The sequence below is a fragment of the Buteo buteo genome, chromosome 1 (assembly GCF_964188355.1).
Source record: "Buteo buteo chromosome 1, bButBut1.hap1.1, whole genome shotgun sequence".
Lineage (NCBI taxonomy): Eukaryota > Metazoa > Chordata > Aves > Accipitriformes > Accipitridae > Buteo > Buteo buteo.
Window position 1 is genome coordinate 36,703,043 of NC_134171.1, and position 17,126 is coordinate 36,720,168.

At 44.3% G+C, this 17,126-nt stretch overlaps 1 protein-coding gene across 6 annotated transcripts in view; it reads left to right on the plus strand.

Moving 5' to 3' along the window:
* IRF2 (interferon regulatory factor 2) overlaps positions 1-16,854 on the plus strand; it is a 42,522-nt gene extending 25,668 nt beyond the window's left edge. For all 6 annotated transcript variants that reach the window (XM_075027930.1, XM_075027920.1, XM_075027940.1 and 3 more), the window contains 6 exons: positions 52-228; positions 2,259-2,305; positions 4,965-5,076; positions 8,641-8,805; positions 14,029-14,075; positions 15,499-16,854. In XM_075027930.1, coding sequence (XP_074884031.1) covers positions 52-228; positions 2,259-2,305; positions 4,965-5,076; positions 8,641-8,805; positions 14,029-14,075; positions 15,499-15,810 — 860 coding nt within the window. In that variant the 3' untranslated portion in view covers positions 15,811-16,854. The remainder of the gene's footprint in view (positions 1-51; positions 229-2,258; positions 2,306-4,964; positions 5,077-8,640; positions 8,806-14,028; positions 14,076-15,498) is intronic.
* Positions 16,855-17,126: the final 272 nt, after the last annotated feature.

Here is a 17,126-nt window from a genome sequence, read left to right on the forward strand (position 1 = left end):
TTAGGTTTTCAATTGCACATCGTGTGTGCCTAACTTTCTTTTCTTGTTTAGGAAAATACCAGTCAGGAGTAGATAAACCTGATCCAAAGACATGGAAGGCAAACTTCCGTTGTGCTATGAACTCCCTGCCTGATATAGAAGAAGTGAAGGACAAAAGTATAAAGAAAGGAAACAATGCCTTCAGAGTGTACCGGATGCTGCCGTTATCTGAAAGACCTTCCAAAAAAGGTAGAGGGTAGAGCTTGTCAACATGAAAATGGTTTTGAGGGCATTGTTATGATTTTGGGGCCCGCAAAATGTGTCGGTTCTACTTCTGTGAAGCTGGACATTTTTATCCAGATGTTCCCCAGAACTTAGGAACAGCTGTATGAAAAATGGGCTACATTCAGTTAAGAGAACAAGCCGCTTGGAGAGATGGATGAGATGTGATATCCCCAAGCTGGTGATGTGTGTAAATTGTGTTACTTCTGTTAAAGCCAATGGAGTTGTGTTCTGATGCTAGTCCCAGGTCTCCTTCAGTCAAGGAAGATGATTAGGGGGATATTAGAGATCAATGCATTTAACTCAGTAGGCTCATTCAGAATACGGTGGCAGACATTTTGGTACCTTTTTTCAAGTAAGGGTAGAAGTAAACTGGTGCTCTGTTGAGCTGAGTGGGAGCAGTACACTCTCTGCTCAGAACATTAAATCATGAAACCACGTAGCTACACTAGGCCATAAAAAACCAGCCCCCACAGCATGATAATGGTGAAATGGGAAATTATGTTTTAATCTCCAAATTTAAGGATTAGGTCTCCCACCTGCCAGGAGAGGACCTAATCACCAGGTCAATCTCATGAGTATTTGGTTTCTTATGGAGTAGAAACATTGGCTTCTTTATGGCTCATTGGCTTCCTTATGGCTTCGTTACTGGTTTATGGAGTAGAATGATGTCTTCCTTCGTCCTCTGGTATCCTCTGGTGTCTAGGATTTTTGGACAAAAAGATAACCTGCAAACCAAATGCACAGTGTTCCTCTAAAATCCAATTCAGTTCACCTGTAGCTCAGTTTGCTGTTTTCTTAAATTGAGAAGTGAAAGGCACATCTTCAGTTTAGGGTCAGTGTGATTGGAAATGATGAACTCTGGCATTTTTGGGGCAGAATGATACTATGAAAGGCAGATCAATCTGCAAAAGGTAGAACATTTGCTTTGAAGCTGTTTCCAGTCTCTTGTCAATGATGTATTTTGTATGTTCAGGCTATTTCCCTGAACCATAACCTGTCCCATTGTGGTAGATTCCTCTCATAGCTGTAAGAACTAGAAAAGTTCATCATGAAAGCTGAGATTCTGGAGATGGGGGCTGTAGCAGGAGAGGATTCTGCAGCAAGTCCAGTTACTATGAAACTCTGACATATTTTGGGCCCTGTGTATATTCTCACATGCCCTTTCTACACAGCACGTGGCTAAATTTATGTGTGAGTGAGAGCAAAAGAATTTGGCTGCAAAACATTTCTAATTCTCAGTGCTATCTTGTAGTAGAGATGGGAGAAATTCCTGGGACACGTCTGTGCACACAGTGGGGTAGAGCAGAGCTTGCACCAGCAAGTCTGAGCTTCCACATCAGGGTCTCGTCAGGTCAGAGCAGGGGCAGCAACACTGGGGTCTGCCAAGGCACACAATATTTTGTGAGGGTCATATGCTGTGTGGTTTTCTGGATTCTCAAGTCCAGTGTGATTGCATACACCACCTTTGCATGGACTATATATTTGCCCCCCCTCAGGTTCCAGCTATTTACAAAAATATTTGTTGAAATTTATTGTGATCTCTTTTCACATTAAATCAATGAACAATCTCCCTTTTCCTATAGCTACAGTGGGAGTGTCACAAATGTGATGAGACATATATTTTGGTATTTTTTCCCTTTAAGACTATTTTTCTCCCCCTTCCTTCTTTTTTTTAACAGGCCTTGTTGCTTAGTTTGTCACTCTTCCATATTTTTCACCTTGATTTTTTGACTGCAATTGCTTTCCTCAGTCCTGTCATGGGTTTTTTTGTAGGCCTTTAAAAATGAAGCACAAAGCCAGAGTGTTCAAGGTGAATTTTTGACTGCCCAGGCCTTAAGGGGGGGTTAAAATGAAGCAAAATGTATTCTCCCGTTCCTAGGAGGTGCTGCCGTTTTGAGGCATGTTTTGGGGCTATTTATTGGTGAATATAGAAAGTGTGAAGGATTAACTCATGGCACACAGGACTTTAAGAAATCTTTCTTCTGTTGTTGCAGGAAAAAAAACGAAGTCCGAGAAGGATGACAAATTCAAACAAATTAAGGTAAGAAGCGGCTGTTTAATAGTGCGACAGCTTGTGAAAACAATCTGTTGCAAATTTTTTTAATAGCCCCAATAGTATACTGTGGTAGATATTTGCAAATCTCTCATGCTTGTGGTTTGCTTAAGTAGCTACAGTTACATGGGATGTTTGGTTGTGTTTTTTTAAAAATGTGAAGGCTGTTAAAGCCATGACTGACGTCATCAGTTGACACAGCCCTTGCGTTACAACGCCTGGAGGTTGGAAAACTGGCAGCCTCGGCAATACATTTGCCATTTGTTTCTCTGTGTAAGTAGAAATACAGTAATTATGGAAAGAATGCTTCTGAACAATAGAGCTACCTTTTGGAGCAATTAATTTCTGTGCATAAGGCATTGGAAGTTCATTTTTGTTTAGGCAAGGGGGAGAAGTTCTGTCAGAGCTGCACCCTCTGCTCATGCTTTGCCAGTTAGAAGACCTCAGTTGTAAAGCTCCTCAATCACTGCCTGAGATTTCTGCTCAGAGCATGGAGCCCGACTGACATTTGCTTTCCCTACAAAGCATGGTGTTGCCTAGCTTTCACACTTCTGCTGAGCACCTCTATGAGGTGGTCAGTATTAAACACTGGCAGGATTTGATCCCTCTTCAATTTTTTCAAAAAGCAAATCAAAAATGTTTCAGACTTTCAGCCTTCAGTAAAGTTGGTGTTCTTGGGTTGCACGTAGCAGCTGTGTCTGCAGCAGAAGGGCACTCACTGCTTGTCCCCGTGGATGTGAGAGACCTGGGCCTTACCAAATCCCTGCTCCACATTAGGCAAGGGGGACTGCAAGCAGGTCTTCCACCTCGCAAATAGGTCTCCTACCACTGGGCTTTTGGACAAACGGAGTCTCTCCATTAAAAAATGAATGCTCAGCAATGGAAAGAAGCCGTAAGTGTCTGAGTAGCCCAGATTAAAATAGGCTCTTTCCTTTGAAACAAAGGACTGAACCGCCTGCCTGAGGCTTAATTTCTACCTTATCCTAGATGTATGCTTTTGACTATGCATGCAGCTCCCTATTGAGGCATTTTTTAAATCTAAGTGACACCTTTCCCCATGCATTTAGCTTAGGCTAGACATCTGGACACTGAAAATTTAGGTGATTTAGCACCAACTGTGCCAGTGTCCAAGTCCCTTTGTGGATCTGGCACCATCACCTGAGTTCCAAGACGCATATTTGTTTCTGCAGCTTGAAAAGGGCTACTAAATAAACTCTGTAACCAAACCTCAGTAAAGCTGAGCAAGGTGCTGGGTGTGCAGCGTTCCCATGGGGGCTGCTGTGTTTGCTGGGGCACTGCACAACACCAGAGGCTCAAGTGTCCAGTGTGCAGCCCTAACCTGTCTTTGCAGTCGGGATCCTCAATGGATCAATAGCAGCTAATTTTATCTTTTCTGGCTCTCCAGGTCTTTGACCTGTGGGTGGACACAATTGGTGCAGCTCATCAAAGACCTAGTTGCCATTAACACTAACTTTGCACCCTTCTGATGTGCAGAGGGGCCTTGAGACAGGGTGCATGTTTGCCTTGCTTAATGGCAAAGAAGGTGCAGACTCGGGTCGAAGTGACAGTTCTTTTTGAGTGGATCACAATCACAGCATGTGGCATCCAGGAAAGACCTGTCATGCTGTCCCTGGTTTTTTGTTCCCTTGATAATGGTTCATAGGGTTAGTACTGTGAAGGGCTGGCACCAGGTCTTGAGGCTCACTTTTACCCTGCCCTTGCTGAAACTCTTTAGAGCAGTGAAAATGAGCATGGCATGGCTTCAAATCCAACTGGCAGCTCTGTACCTCTCTGCAAGTGTCTCTGGGTCAGCACTGAGGAACATCTTCCCTTGCAGGGCTGGCATGGCCAGCCCAGAGTAAGAGCAGAAGACTTTAGACTTTGTAACCGATAACCCCATAAGGGAGCCGGTACCAGGGAGGAGGTTGGACCTGTAGATAATCCTTTAAATGTGTTTATAGCTTTTTAAAGAAATCCTGAGTTTATGGAATTAAACTTCTTGGTGTCTATTCTGAAGGGAGTTTTTTAGATTCCCACTCGAGTGTACCAGACCTACAGAGATGCATCTTGTGGAAAGCTCAGTCTATGTAGAACAGGTGGTGTTTTCCCAACACTATTGCCCTGTGGTAATGTTTATGATGTGATCTAAAAGGCTGTATTTAGTGTAAACACTTTGGTTTTCTTTCAGGCTTGCTGCAGAGAAAAATTAAGGCTGGAATTTAGTAATTGCTGTACAGAAGCTAAGGCTTCCTTTCAGAGAGCGCTAAGAGATACAGCATGTTTGGAAGGGAATGACATGAATATTAAAGAGAGTACTGTTTTAAAGCAGTGTTTCTTCCTTGTTTGTTCCAAATGTTAATCTCTTGTAGTAAATAGCACACTAATTTCTTGCTCTGAGAAGGCTCAGTCTAAATCTGAAAATTAAAAATAGCTTTCGTTTCAAAGCAGAAGATTTGGAAATGGAGTAGACTCTGGCTTCTTCTCAGAGAACCAAAATATCATTCTAAGACCATGTCTAGCAGTGACCAGGGGGTGTATGACAGGCAGAAGCAATATGATTTATTACCGTCTCAGAACAAAGAGATGAACTGAGTCCAGGCTCCTAAAATAAATCAAACCTGACCCAACTGTACTGTTTTCATTCTAGCAAGAGCCAGTTGAATCATCTTTTGGGATTAATGGCCTAAATGATGTCACTTCTGACTATTTCCTGTCCTCCAGTATAAAAAATGAAGTTGACAGTACAGTGAACTTTGTAGGTAAGTACTCCTGTGCTTTTCTTACATGCCAAGCATACAGGTGACTTTAGAAACCGTTTTGACTGTGCCAGACTCAGCTTGCCATCAGCATTTTGCACTTCGGAGAATGCCACGGTTGCAGTCAGATCAACCCATTTTTCACTAGCCCAAGCCATGCAAGGTCCTAGTTGCAGGTCAGCCCCACCACTTGCAGAGACAGCGAACAGCACTGTGGCAGTGTGGTGGTTCCCCTGAGAGTAAAGCACTTACAGGCATGCTCAGGGGGCTTTTCCTGACATGAATTTACTCCACGGGGTAGTGACTGTAGCCAGTGTCACGTGGGAGTTAAGCTGCAGTCAGATGGCGGTTTCCCATTGCTCAACGCAAAGATTTGGGTATAGGGTACCATTTTATTTGGGAGTTTAAACCTCCAGATGAAATGGAGGAACTTGGTTCTTTTTACTGGCACCTCAGTAGCAGAGTTAGTTCTTAAGATCACTGAGCTAACAAACAACAAGGATCAGCGAAGACTGCATTTAGAAACTGGTACATTAGGAATTAGCTGTCATCTCAGCATGTGAATAATTGGTTCTCAGTAGAATAATTGGACTGGTTTTTGACAGCTCTTTTTTGGCTGAGGTTGTCACTGCAGTGAGGGCTCCTATAAATGTGACCCATATACCATTTTGTCTAGAATGACGAAAAAGTGTTTGAAAGCTATGTTAGTCTTCTGCTTGGAGAGATGGCAGAAATTATGTGCAGTGACTATTTTTGATGCCTGTTTCTTAGGTCGCAGGGCTTTGCATAGTCATTCCCCTCAAGTACTTCTGTGGCTGAGGAGTTTGTGAGTAGTTTTCCTCTCTTTATGGCAGTTCATTTAATCAGCTGTTGCTTTGTAAGAGTGTTAGAACATGATTGTTGCTCCTACTATTACAGAGGGTTTTATAACTTGAAGGAATAGCATTGCAGTGCTATTAGCTCTTCCTGTTTACTGACTGACTCATAAACAAATCTGAAACAACCCAAGGCCAATATGCAGTCCCAGGGAAGAAGCTTCATACATTTTTGCTTTGTTTTACATTCTTAAAGTCAAACAGAGGTCAGTTAACAGAAGTCTTTGGAATGTACCTGGTGTTCCCCAAAATCCACTAACATCAGAGAGAGCAATTTTGCTGCAAACATCTCAGTTTTCTACTGTACAGTGTATCCTGAACTCCTGTTTGATTTTATGATGAGAGGAATGTGTGTTGCACCTTAGAAGATCTCAGTAATTTACAGGACAGGACCCATTGCGGCAACATCAACACCTAAGAAGGATCAAAGGTCTGTCGTGGAAACTAAGCAAGATGTTCAGAGGAACAGAACTGAATTCGCACCTTAAGGGCTTTCATTTTTCTCTGGACTCACAGAATCCATTTTCAGGGGTAGGACAGCAACGCTCGGGTGGGTAACTGTCATCCAGTGTTGTTTAATTAATGGCTTGTGAAGTGTGCTGCTTATCCTGACTGGAGAGAGAAGTCCTTATTTAGGACTGCAAGCAGGATTTTAATGTAAACGGGGAAAAGGGTAAAATAGATCTGTTCTGCAGAAAGGAGGAAAGTCAGCTGGAGGGGAGGAAAGACAAACAGCACTTGCAGTGTTTCTGAGATAGGTGCAGCTCATGGGAAAGTTGTGGCGTGTTGCCCAAGTGAGCAGTAATTTTTGCTGTGCAAGTTATCTCTCAGGGTGGGTAAGAATTCGTCAGGTATTGACGAGAAAGATAAAACAGTGCAGATGGCCTGCTCGTGCCCTGGCAGGGTCGCACAATATTGGTTTCTCCTAGATAACAATTAACTCTGTGTGTGTGTGTGTGTGTGTTCTTGCCCCCCATACCCCACTCAGTAAAAAGTTGGTGTTTCAGAACCAGGAAAGGTGAAATACAGTGGAAACGAAATATCTGGAACAAAATTGTAGTAATCGTAGTGATTCAGCTTTAAAAAAAAAAAAAAAAATTTAATCCAGTATGTATGTAATTTTCTTTATGCTAGAATTGTCTCCTAAAATACGTATCTAGGTTTGGGGGATTTTCCAGTGGTTACCCGCCACTTCATAAAGCAAAATGGTATGCAGCTTTTCCCTGGGAGAAAAACCTGTTGCTTTTCTTTTTTCAAAAAGTCATGTCCTAGCCTTGTCTAAAGATAGAAGGCAGGAATGGATTGTGTGTATGTACGTGTGCATTCATGTATATTTATTGTAGTTCATCCAGGAATAGATGCTATCTTTTGCCTTTTTAAAAATTAATAATTAGAGTACTTGGGTCACTTAACAGAAGAATTTCAAGATCTACTGTGTTTCATTGCCTACATGTTTTCCCATCATAGGTCTAGAAAAAAATGTACTGTCTGAATTTCTAACAACACAGCACTGTGTTTGTACAGAATTTGTCTGTATGAAGATTGTTCCTTTTGAAGGTTTATGTTCCAGTGAAAGAATCTCTATAGTCCTTCTCTTTCTCTTGGACAACTGTGGATTCTGGTTAGCCATCCTCTGAGATGGCTCCATCCCCGTGTGCTCTTCTGATATAACTAGTGGCTTTCAGCTTCGTGTTGGATTAATGCAGTTGTCATGTGTTTATACTGCTGGGGTTGATAGGGGAGTTGTACAAGATAGAAGGAATTGTCTCAAGCAGCTCCAGAGAAGTGAGATTCTGGCTTTTACCATGCTTTTGCTTGCTCAGTAACTTCTTGGTACCTTGGTTTATTCCCCTGTTTCAAAAGGGTGTTGTGTAGCACAATTAATGTCTGCAAAGCATTTCAGGACACTTGCAAAGCATCCATGGTACCTTCACTTTGTAGAAATAAATAATGTTCCTTTAGTATTAAATACCATGTGCCTGGGAGAATAGGAAAACCCTCTGTTAGTAACTAACCAGACTAGCTTTCTGTCACAGACCATGGGGATTACAGACAGCAGGTACAACTGTGTTTTTGTACATACTATCAATGGCATTGCAAGGATCAGTAAGAATAACCATCTAATTGGAGAAATCTTTCACAGATTCATGTCATGTATAAATCAGAGTCCCACCATGTTTTACATGACCATGTGGCTAGTTTTCTGCATGCCATTTCTGGTCTTCTCTTGCATAATTTACATGAGGGCATCCAGAGGCCATGAGATGTTGGCAGCTTGCTGGGTGAGGATGCTTTCCCAGATTAGGAGAGACTGCTGTGCTCCGTATGTCCTGGTGAGACCACGTTTCTGGGTGGAGGAGGAGTGTGGCTGTTGTCTCCCCTGGGAAAACCTCTGGACAGCTGGTGTGTCAAGGAAGGCTCAAGGACATTATGTATGAGAGCCAGGGGAGAGTTAGGCTTTTTTAGTCATCACAAGTGGGGGAAAAAATGTCTCTGAAGGTGATGGAAACTAAAGAAATCATGCAGGTTTCCTTTAGAAGTCCCACTGAAAGCAGGTGGTGGGCAGAGGAGAAAGTGCTGAGATGGTATTGAAGACTCACTCAAATACCAAGCAGGCTCCAAGGACAGGCTCTTAGAGATCCAGCAGGGTCAAGGTGTTACGAGTAATCAATTTTTTATTTCTAACCCCAAGTTGTAGGACAGCCGCACCTTGATGGCAGCAGCGAGGAGCAGGTGATAGTTACCAATCCTCCTGATGTTTGCCAGGTAGTAGAGGTGACAACAGAAAGCGACGAACAGCCCCTCAGCATGAGCCAGCTGTACCCCCTGCAGATCTCCCCTGTCTCGTCCTATGCAGGTAAGCATCCTGGCATTTCTTTACAGTCTTTTTTTGGAAATGTTTGGAAGACACTGGGGGAAAGGAGGGTCTTCTAGGGTAGGTGGCAAAGATCCAGAGATGTCTTATTTGGCTGCCTTCTGCATTTTTAATGAAACTCAAAAACTCACAGTCTTCCACTCATTTCACCTTGGGAGACAGCTCGGCAGATCTGAGGTTGGAAATGTAAGCTGCAGATTTTAGCCTGTGACTAATGGAAAAGAACCTTTTTAGATGTAATGCAGAGAGGTCTTTTCATCCTTTATTAGAGGGGCATTTTCAGTGGTACAAATGTTGTGCTGCAAATGTAGTGTGTCCCCTTTGCCCCCTGACTTTACTAAAGATTAAAGGTCTTCTCTGCTGTATGTTTCCTCAGTGCCTAGCACAGCAGGCACAGAGGGTTGCACTAATGGTATATAATGCAGCCCTGGAGCTGAGGGCACTGGGGGTGTGGATCTGTCTTGTTATAAGTAGTCTGCAGCCTAGAACAGCCATGTAGTGACTGATAAGAAGTGGTACTGCAAGCAGCAGAGCTGTGGACGTCTGGCTTCCAACGTCTGCCTCCCATCTGGATTCTCCGATATCTAAAAAGGGGTGAGATAACACGCTTTTCCCTGAGTCAGGGTGCTAATGGTTTCTTTTCTCTGTCTGGCCCCTTATTTTCATAAAACTGGTAGCAAGTTAAGAGTCTTTGGCACTCATTTGTCCCTTATCCAAGTCTGACAGAATGTTCAGAAGTTGTTAGGGGAGAACAGATGCAAATGCACACATGGGCACGCTATAGAGGCCCTGCAATCATATAAGCCTTATTTCCATAGAAAGCAGGGCAAAGCCACATTTGAAAGTAGAAAAATTTTCAGATCCAACCTGTCCTTCCTTTTATAACATGTTGCTAACTTCCAAGCCTCAGAAGACTGGGTAGAAACACAAATGTCATCTTTTTAGGCAAACTTAAGTATTAATTGTTCCCCATGCAATTTATTATTTCACACATGGTTTTGCCTTTGACTCATTAGGCTGAAATTACTTCCAGACACATTTTTATAAAATATATATGTAGTAATTTTTATCTTTGGGTCTGGGTGAATAGTATGATGTTCTTTTGAATGGCCTCCAATGTTAGTCTCACACATGTTAATAAACGATTATGCTTCCCAATGTGTTTAGTCTGTAATGGCCAAAGCATTTAGAAGGGCTTTGCAAAGCGTAAGGCAGGAGGATGAGGGTGCATTAACTTACTAGCAGCTGGGAAACGGGGCCTTTGAAGCATTTGTCCTCTTTCCAAATGCTTCTTCCAAAACTTTTCCCATCGGTGAACATGTGAACATGACAATGCTGCTTTCTTTTAACCTTAGCTACAGGATCCGAGTTCTTGGAATGCAAACAAAAGTCACTGTCTTGATCTGGAAGTCATGGTGGTTGCTTGGGCTGGGACAATACAGAAGGGTGGCCTGGTGACAGGAGAACCACCCTGACATGAGCAAGTCATGAGCTACCGCCCCTAAAGTCAATGCAACAAGCCTGCGTAAGGAAAATGAGGCACGACTGAAGTACTTCTGCTATCCCCTTATGTTGTCTTAGTATCCTGGTGGCTTTCAGTTGTCCTGACTTATACCAGGACCTGCTAGCCCATAACTCAGATAACACAGAGATGATTTCATGCCACTGACATGCTTTTGAATGCATCTCAAGGCAGCTCTTGATGATCCTGGTTATTCTAGCTAGAGGCCAGTAGCAAGTGGAGTACTGCAAGGGTCTGTCCTGGGACAAATTGTATTTAATATATCAATGAGCAGAAGTGGTGTTGGAGTACACATTCGGAAGTTTATAGGTGACACCAAATAGGGAACACCAGCTGATATGCTTGAGGGCCAGGCCACCATCCAGAGAGACCTGAAGAGACTGCAGGAATGGGCCAGCAGAAACTGTACAAAATTCAGCAAGGACAGATGCCAAGTCCTCTGCCTGGGAAGGAAGAGCCCTTTGCCGCAATAAGAGGCTGGGGCTGATGGGATGGGGAGCAGCTCTGCAGATAGGTGAGCTGAACATGAGACGGCAGAGCACCCTGGCCACAGAGAAGGCCACCAGCTTTCGGAAGCACAGCCGGTAGATCTAGGGAAGTGATTATCCCCCTCTACTCAGCACTAGTTACACTACTTCTGGAGAACTGGGTCCAGTCTTGAGCCCCCCAGACTAAGAAAGATAGAAACAAAAGGGAGCAAGTGCAGGAAAGGGCTACCAGGAAGATCAAGGGCTGGAGCACTCACTCTATGAGGAGATACTAAGGGACTGGGACTTGTTCAGCCTGGAGGAGAGAAGGTTTTGAGGACCTTATAGCAGCCTGCCCTTACCTGCAGGGATGTAATTGAGAAGGCAGAGACAGGCTTTTCACAGTGGTGCATGGTGGGAGGATGAGAAACGGCAGGCATAAATTGAAACAAGAGAACTTGGTCCGGCTGGACATAAGAAAAAATGTCACCTTTTTTGCCACAAGGACAGTCAGGCAGTGGAGCAGGATGCCCAGAAAGGTTGTGCTACCTCCATCCTCAGGTTTTCAAGACCTGACTGGATAAGGCCCCAAGCAACCTAATCCAGTCCTGTAGCTGTCCCCGCTTTGAGCAAGAGGTTGGCCTATAGACCTCCTGAGGTCCCTTCCAGCCTGAATTGTTCTATGAACCTCTCTTTTTTAAAGTGTGCATTTGCCCTTGAGGCAGGAGTGAGGACAGGGGTCTGTGGTTTGTTAGAACCCTGAAACTTGTAGGACACTCTTGTGACTATTTCTGGCTTTGTCTTGTTCCACACAAACCTGTACAGAACCACAGGAACCCTGGCCCAGTGCTCATGGGTTTGCTGGGTAGAGCTGCCTGCTCTGTCAGGTGCTACCGCTGAATGGCAGGAAAGAGTATGACGATAACAGCTGTGCAGGAACAGTTAGTTTAGCTCTTCTGAAACAACAACAACAAAAAAGTAGCCTGAGGTATCAGCTGTCCTACAAAAATCTGTTTTATTTCAAAAACACCTCTAGTTCCTTTCTGAGGTTACTCAGGCAAGTGATATGAGTGGCCCTTGTGAGTTTTCTCATATTTCCACTGACGTCTATGAAGTCCATTTTTTTTAGTACGGAGGCTGTTGTCAACCTCCTCTTGTGTTTGACACTGATTCAAATAACTTTCTTGATTGAAATAACCTCTCTAACTTTCCATGCCTGAGTGGCTAGCTTCCCTGGCTTTGCTAACTATAGTGCTATCTCTTGCTCAGCATTTTGTAATGTATAAACACCAAGGATGGATTCCTTTTCAGCTGCATCACTCTTTTTTTGTTGCCACATGTTTCTTCATGTCAAGGAATATCTGTTTCTTGTCTCTGTGTGGATTCCTCCTATTGATTCTATCTCTAGGGCCATTTCTCCTTTGCACAGATTAATTTCTGCCTCTCCTCCCCCCAGTATGGCTTAATTAGCCAGCTTAATCATCTTGGCACATCTCTTTACCTGGGCCAGTGAATGAGAAGCCCTGCAGAGTGTTAACTTCACAAGGCTTCACAGTTAGATTTAACATTTCAGACTGCTCCTCTGCTTACTGCACGCTGCAGTATAGACTCTGGCATAGGGGAGGTACTGGCTTTGGAAGTAGTAGGCTGGAGTAGCTGAGCTGCCTGCTTCCTTGCTTCAGAAGGACTTTGGGTGCAGCTTAGATCCTGGGGTCTGAAAGAGCAATTCAGACCATTGGTTTACAGCCCTCTGCCTAAACCTCATGCTTAGCTGAGCCTCAAGAGAAGGGCAACGTGCTGCCAGTCTCTCTTGAAGACGTGCAGGGGCATGATCCACGAGGCACAGTTCGTGCACTCTTAGCACTCAACGTTATGTCCATTGCAGAGCATGAGGTTGCTCTCTGGGAAGGCAGGATCGTGTTTTATGGTTGCAGGGGCTGTGCGAAGCCGTCTGCATGGGCTAAAATGCATAACAGAGAGGAGTGTGGAAACTGGGACTTGAGAGCTCCCTTGTCTGCTACAGTAAGTCATCACATCGTTCCTTCAGCCTTGTAATTTCTGCGTTCCTGTTGGCTTAGAGCATGGATGAGCCCTACCTGCTCAGCCCTGGTTGGGGGGGTTGGAGAAAGACCTCTTCCAAATGCTGTTGTGAGCCTGATAGATGCCTAGGGTTGTCCTCCCAGGAAGCAGGATGCAGTGGTTCAAAACCCCATGAGCTGAAGAGGACCTGCAATCCAGGCCTCTGCTTTTCTGGGTGTGGGTCTAGGCACTGGGTGGCTGCCCTGAAGACAGCAGCTATCACTGCAGAGTGGTCCTGAAAAGAGGGGCTTGTGCCCTGTCTCAGATGCATCTGAGGCACGGCGCTCTCAACCAGCCCATGGGCCAGCAGCTTGACCCTCAGACTCTGGGAGACCTGTGTTCAGACACACGTGGACTTGAAAATACAGTCAAAATTCCTGGATTTCAGGCTGTTCTGCAAGAGAGGGATGCAGCTGGCAGGAGGATGGCTGTCCTGCTGGAGCTGTACCCCTGGTTGAAGGGATGAGGGTGAGGGAGGTTGTGTGGGGCAGGGGGAAGTGATTTGGCTGGAGATGGTAGCATTTCTACTTGCTTGAGTGGTGGGTGAAGGGCTGAGAAGTAGGCTGGAGGGAGCTTGACACGGGTGGCAAAGCAAAAGAAACTATAACAACAGTAGTAAAGCGCCAGAAGTGACAACAAGCCCTTGAGGCCACAGGCTGAGGTAACAGTTCATGAAACAAAAAACACACTTATCTCCTCTGAGGTGGAGTTGTTGCGGGTTTTGCAGGGAGATAAAAATAAGGATTTGGACAGAACTTTGCTCTTTGCCAGGCCTGGAGCTGCCAAGAGAGAGGGTGAGGGAGAGGGGGCATCCCCTGCTTGCGGGAGGCTCTTTCCTCTGCCCAGAAAGCACAAATCTACTCCTTCCCTCTCCATTGCTGTCTTTTCCAGGGTATAGCCATGTTAACTGTGATAACCGTGTGAATTTACCCCAGTTGTTCAATGTAGCCGTGCTGTCTAGCCCTTGGATTGCTGTTGCTGCAGCAGGGGGTCCATGCTTCTCTGTTGTTTTCTGGTTGGTTGGCTTGACTCTGTTTGCTTCCGCTTGTTGGAAGTGGATCGGGCCTCCTGAGCTGGATTTTGATAGTGTAGGTAGAATAGCATGAGTTTCATTTTTGTTCCTGTTTTGTTTGACAGAAAGTGAAACGACTGACAGCGTTCCAAGCGATGAAGAAAATGCAGAGGTAAGTGTTTTGGGGATTTTTAGCAATTTGGAGCAAGGTCTCAAGAACAATGTCCTGAGGTATTCTTCCCCCTTCTCAATTTCTCTGTCTGTCAGTGGAGTATCCATTTTAATAATAGCTGGGGGAGAAAAAGAGGTTCAGGGAAGACAGGCATTTGAACAGGAAGGTTCAAGGAAGACAGGCATTTGGATGGTTGTCCCAGGATGGATATTGCTACAAGTTCTTTCCTCCTCATCTGTCCAAACTACAGGGAGATTAATTTGCATAATAAGATGTTCTGGAGAGCCATCAGCAGTGCCAGCTAGTTTGTTAATATGATGCATTGACATTGCTGCGTAGTGAGTATTTTATCCTGGTTGAAAGCATGCTCACTTTGTTTTCCTTAAATGGCACTTGAACTCATACAATCGGAGGAAATGCTTACATGTATGATAGAAATGCAACTTGAATGTTTGAGGTACGTGAGGCAAAAAGCTTTCCTGAGCAGTCAGTTGGGTGTTGCTGGGTGAAAGGAATCTGTGGAGAAAATGCCCACCCCATGAACATTTCCTGAGCTGCACCTATGCAAAACCAGCACTAGCCTTTTCTTTTGGGACTGCCATCAAGTGACCAGACCTACTGATCTCCATGACTACATAGAGGCCAGGGGAAGCTCACTGAGGACACTTAGATGCCCTGTGCTCCAGCTGCATTTTCGCAGAAGGTCTCTTGCAAATCTCTCTCCTGCTGTGCCCCCCAGAAAGCCCTCTGAATCCTCCTTGGAGAACTGCAGGTTGTACAGCTATATAAAGGCACGGCTAACCCTCTTAGTTTTGTCTCTTCTGCCTTGGTTAGGGTGGAGCCCATGTGCAGACTGCCAAAAATGACTCCCCAAACCTCCTTTGACAGAACGTGCTATTGTGGCATGTGTGATGGGGAAAGGACTGGATGCTCATCTTTCCTTGGCGAACCTCCTCCCTGTGATGGGGGACACACCATCAAGTGACAGTGGTTTTCCCGGCAGTCTCACCTGTATTGACAGTTTGGGTGGTGCTGTTTGAGAGGTCTTGGGTCTCTGTGCCTGCCTGTTACCAGGAGAATGCTCTCTCTGGTAACAGAGGAGACGCTTCCATTTGTTATGCATGTCCATTTTTGTCTCCAGCATACTGGGAATAAGGCCTTTATTTTCCATCAGAAGAGTGGGCAGAGCCTCTTGAGTGCTGGAGAGCCACCAAGGTTTAGGCACACAACTTCAGAAAGGGAGTAGTGGCTGAGAGCCACTCAAAGACACTCAAAGACAGCGGCTAGACACTCAGGCTTTTAGAGATGGGGTAATTCCTGTGCAGTTTGTGGCTGTTTCTGTCTTCATCTTGTTACTTGGAGCACTTTGCAAAGTCACATTCGCTCATATAGTCTACCCTCCTTTTTTTCCCCCCTTTTCTAGGGACGACTTCACTGGCAGAAGAAAAACATTGAAGGCAAACAGTATCTCAGCAATCTGGGAATGAGGAACACTTCTCATATGCTTCCCAGCATGGCAACTTTTGTAGCCAACAAGCCTGACCTCCAAGTCACCATCAAAGAAGAAAGCTGCCCACTGCCTTACAACAGCTCCTGGCCCCCTTTCCCAGACATCCCTCTGCCACAAGTAGTGTCCACAGCCTCCACAAGCAGCAGCCGGCCAGACCGCGAGACACGGGCCAGCGTCATCAAGAAAACGTCAGACATAACCCAGTCGAGAGTCAAGAGCTGCTAAGCCTTTGACGGTGTGGTTTTTTAGCTTTGTTTTGTTTGGTTTTGTATTTTACGTTTCTCTAGGAGAGGTTCATCCCTTGACGCACACGAGACAAATCTAAGGTAAAGCCTTGGCAATATAAAACATTGCTGTGTCCGACTCCAGTGCCGGAGTGTTTTTAACTCAGGACTCCAGCCGTCAGTATGTACACCTGAACCCAGGCAGATTTCCAAGGTTGCTACGTAGGAAAACAACCCAAGAACTTTGGCCCACTCGCAGGTTCCAGTGTTTCATAAGAGGACCAACCGACCACAAGGGAAGTGGTGCTGCTGCGCTTCTTGCTGTCAAGGCTGTGATGGAACTGAAAGCCTCAGAATGGAAGAGAAAATGTGAACTAGCTGGAATATTTTTAAATAAAGAAAAATCTATTGTGAATATTGTACATAGTGCAGTACTAGCAACGTTGCAGTCTGCTTCTGCACCTTATTAAGAAAGCACTTATGAAAGGCCTTTTATTACCTTGCTCTACTTAATGGCACATTGAAGGTCCCTCCCCACCTGTATTCTTTTCCAAGGCTATTCTTGCTAAAGTGTCTTTAAAGAATAGAGGAAAGGAAAGGAAGTTAAAACTTCCCATGTGGACTTCATACGTTTTAAGACTGCTTTTCTCATGTTTGTTTCTAATCTGCTATGCTTGAATGCCGCGTGGTACAATAGGAAAAAAAAAAGAGAAACCTATTACAGAGATATTATGCAAATTCCCAGATTTAAAAAAAGAAGAAGAAAAATACTCTAATTCTAACCAGAGCAAGCTTTTTTATTTTTTATACAGGGGAATATTTTATTCAAAGTAAAATTCTAAAGTGAATATAATTTTTTTTAATCTTTTCTACAGCAAATTTATAATTTTAAGATTCAGTCCTTGGTTATCAGCAGTTATTACATCCTTGTGGCACATTTTTTTTTTAATTTTGTAAAGGTGAAATAGCTTTTATGAGCTCATGTAGCAATCAGATTATCCTGTGGATTGATAATAAATATGGTATATAGTTAAATTTTTAATAATCCTCTTGTTTGTCTCTTTTAATCTTTCAGAAACCCCAGGTGGCATGGGTTTGATAGGTGAATGTGACCTCTTGGACTGAGCAATTAGCGTGAACCACCTTTACAGTTTCTGGAGTACCTATCTAACAGGGTGGGAAGTACTGTGCTTGAGGCAGAAAGAGGAACTAGAGTTTAAAGGTGGCATACTCAAGTTTGGCCTCACGTGCAGAAGTTGGGAGTTGGGGCACCTCTTCTGCTGTTGTTCCATGGTTGGACTTTGAGCAAGTCACCTC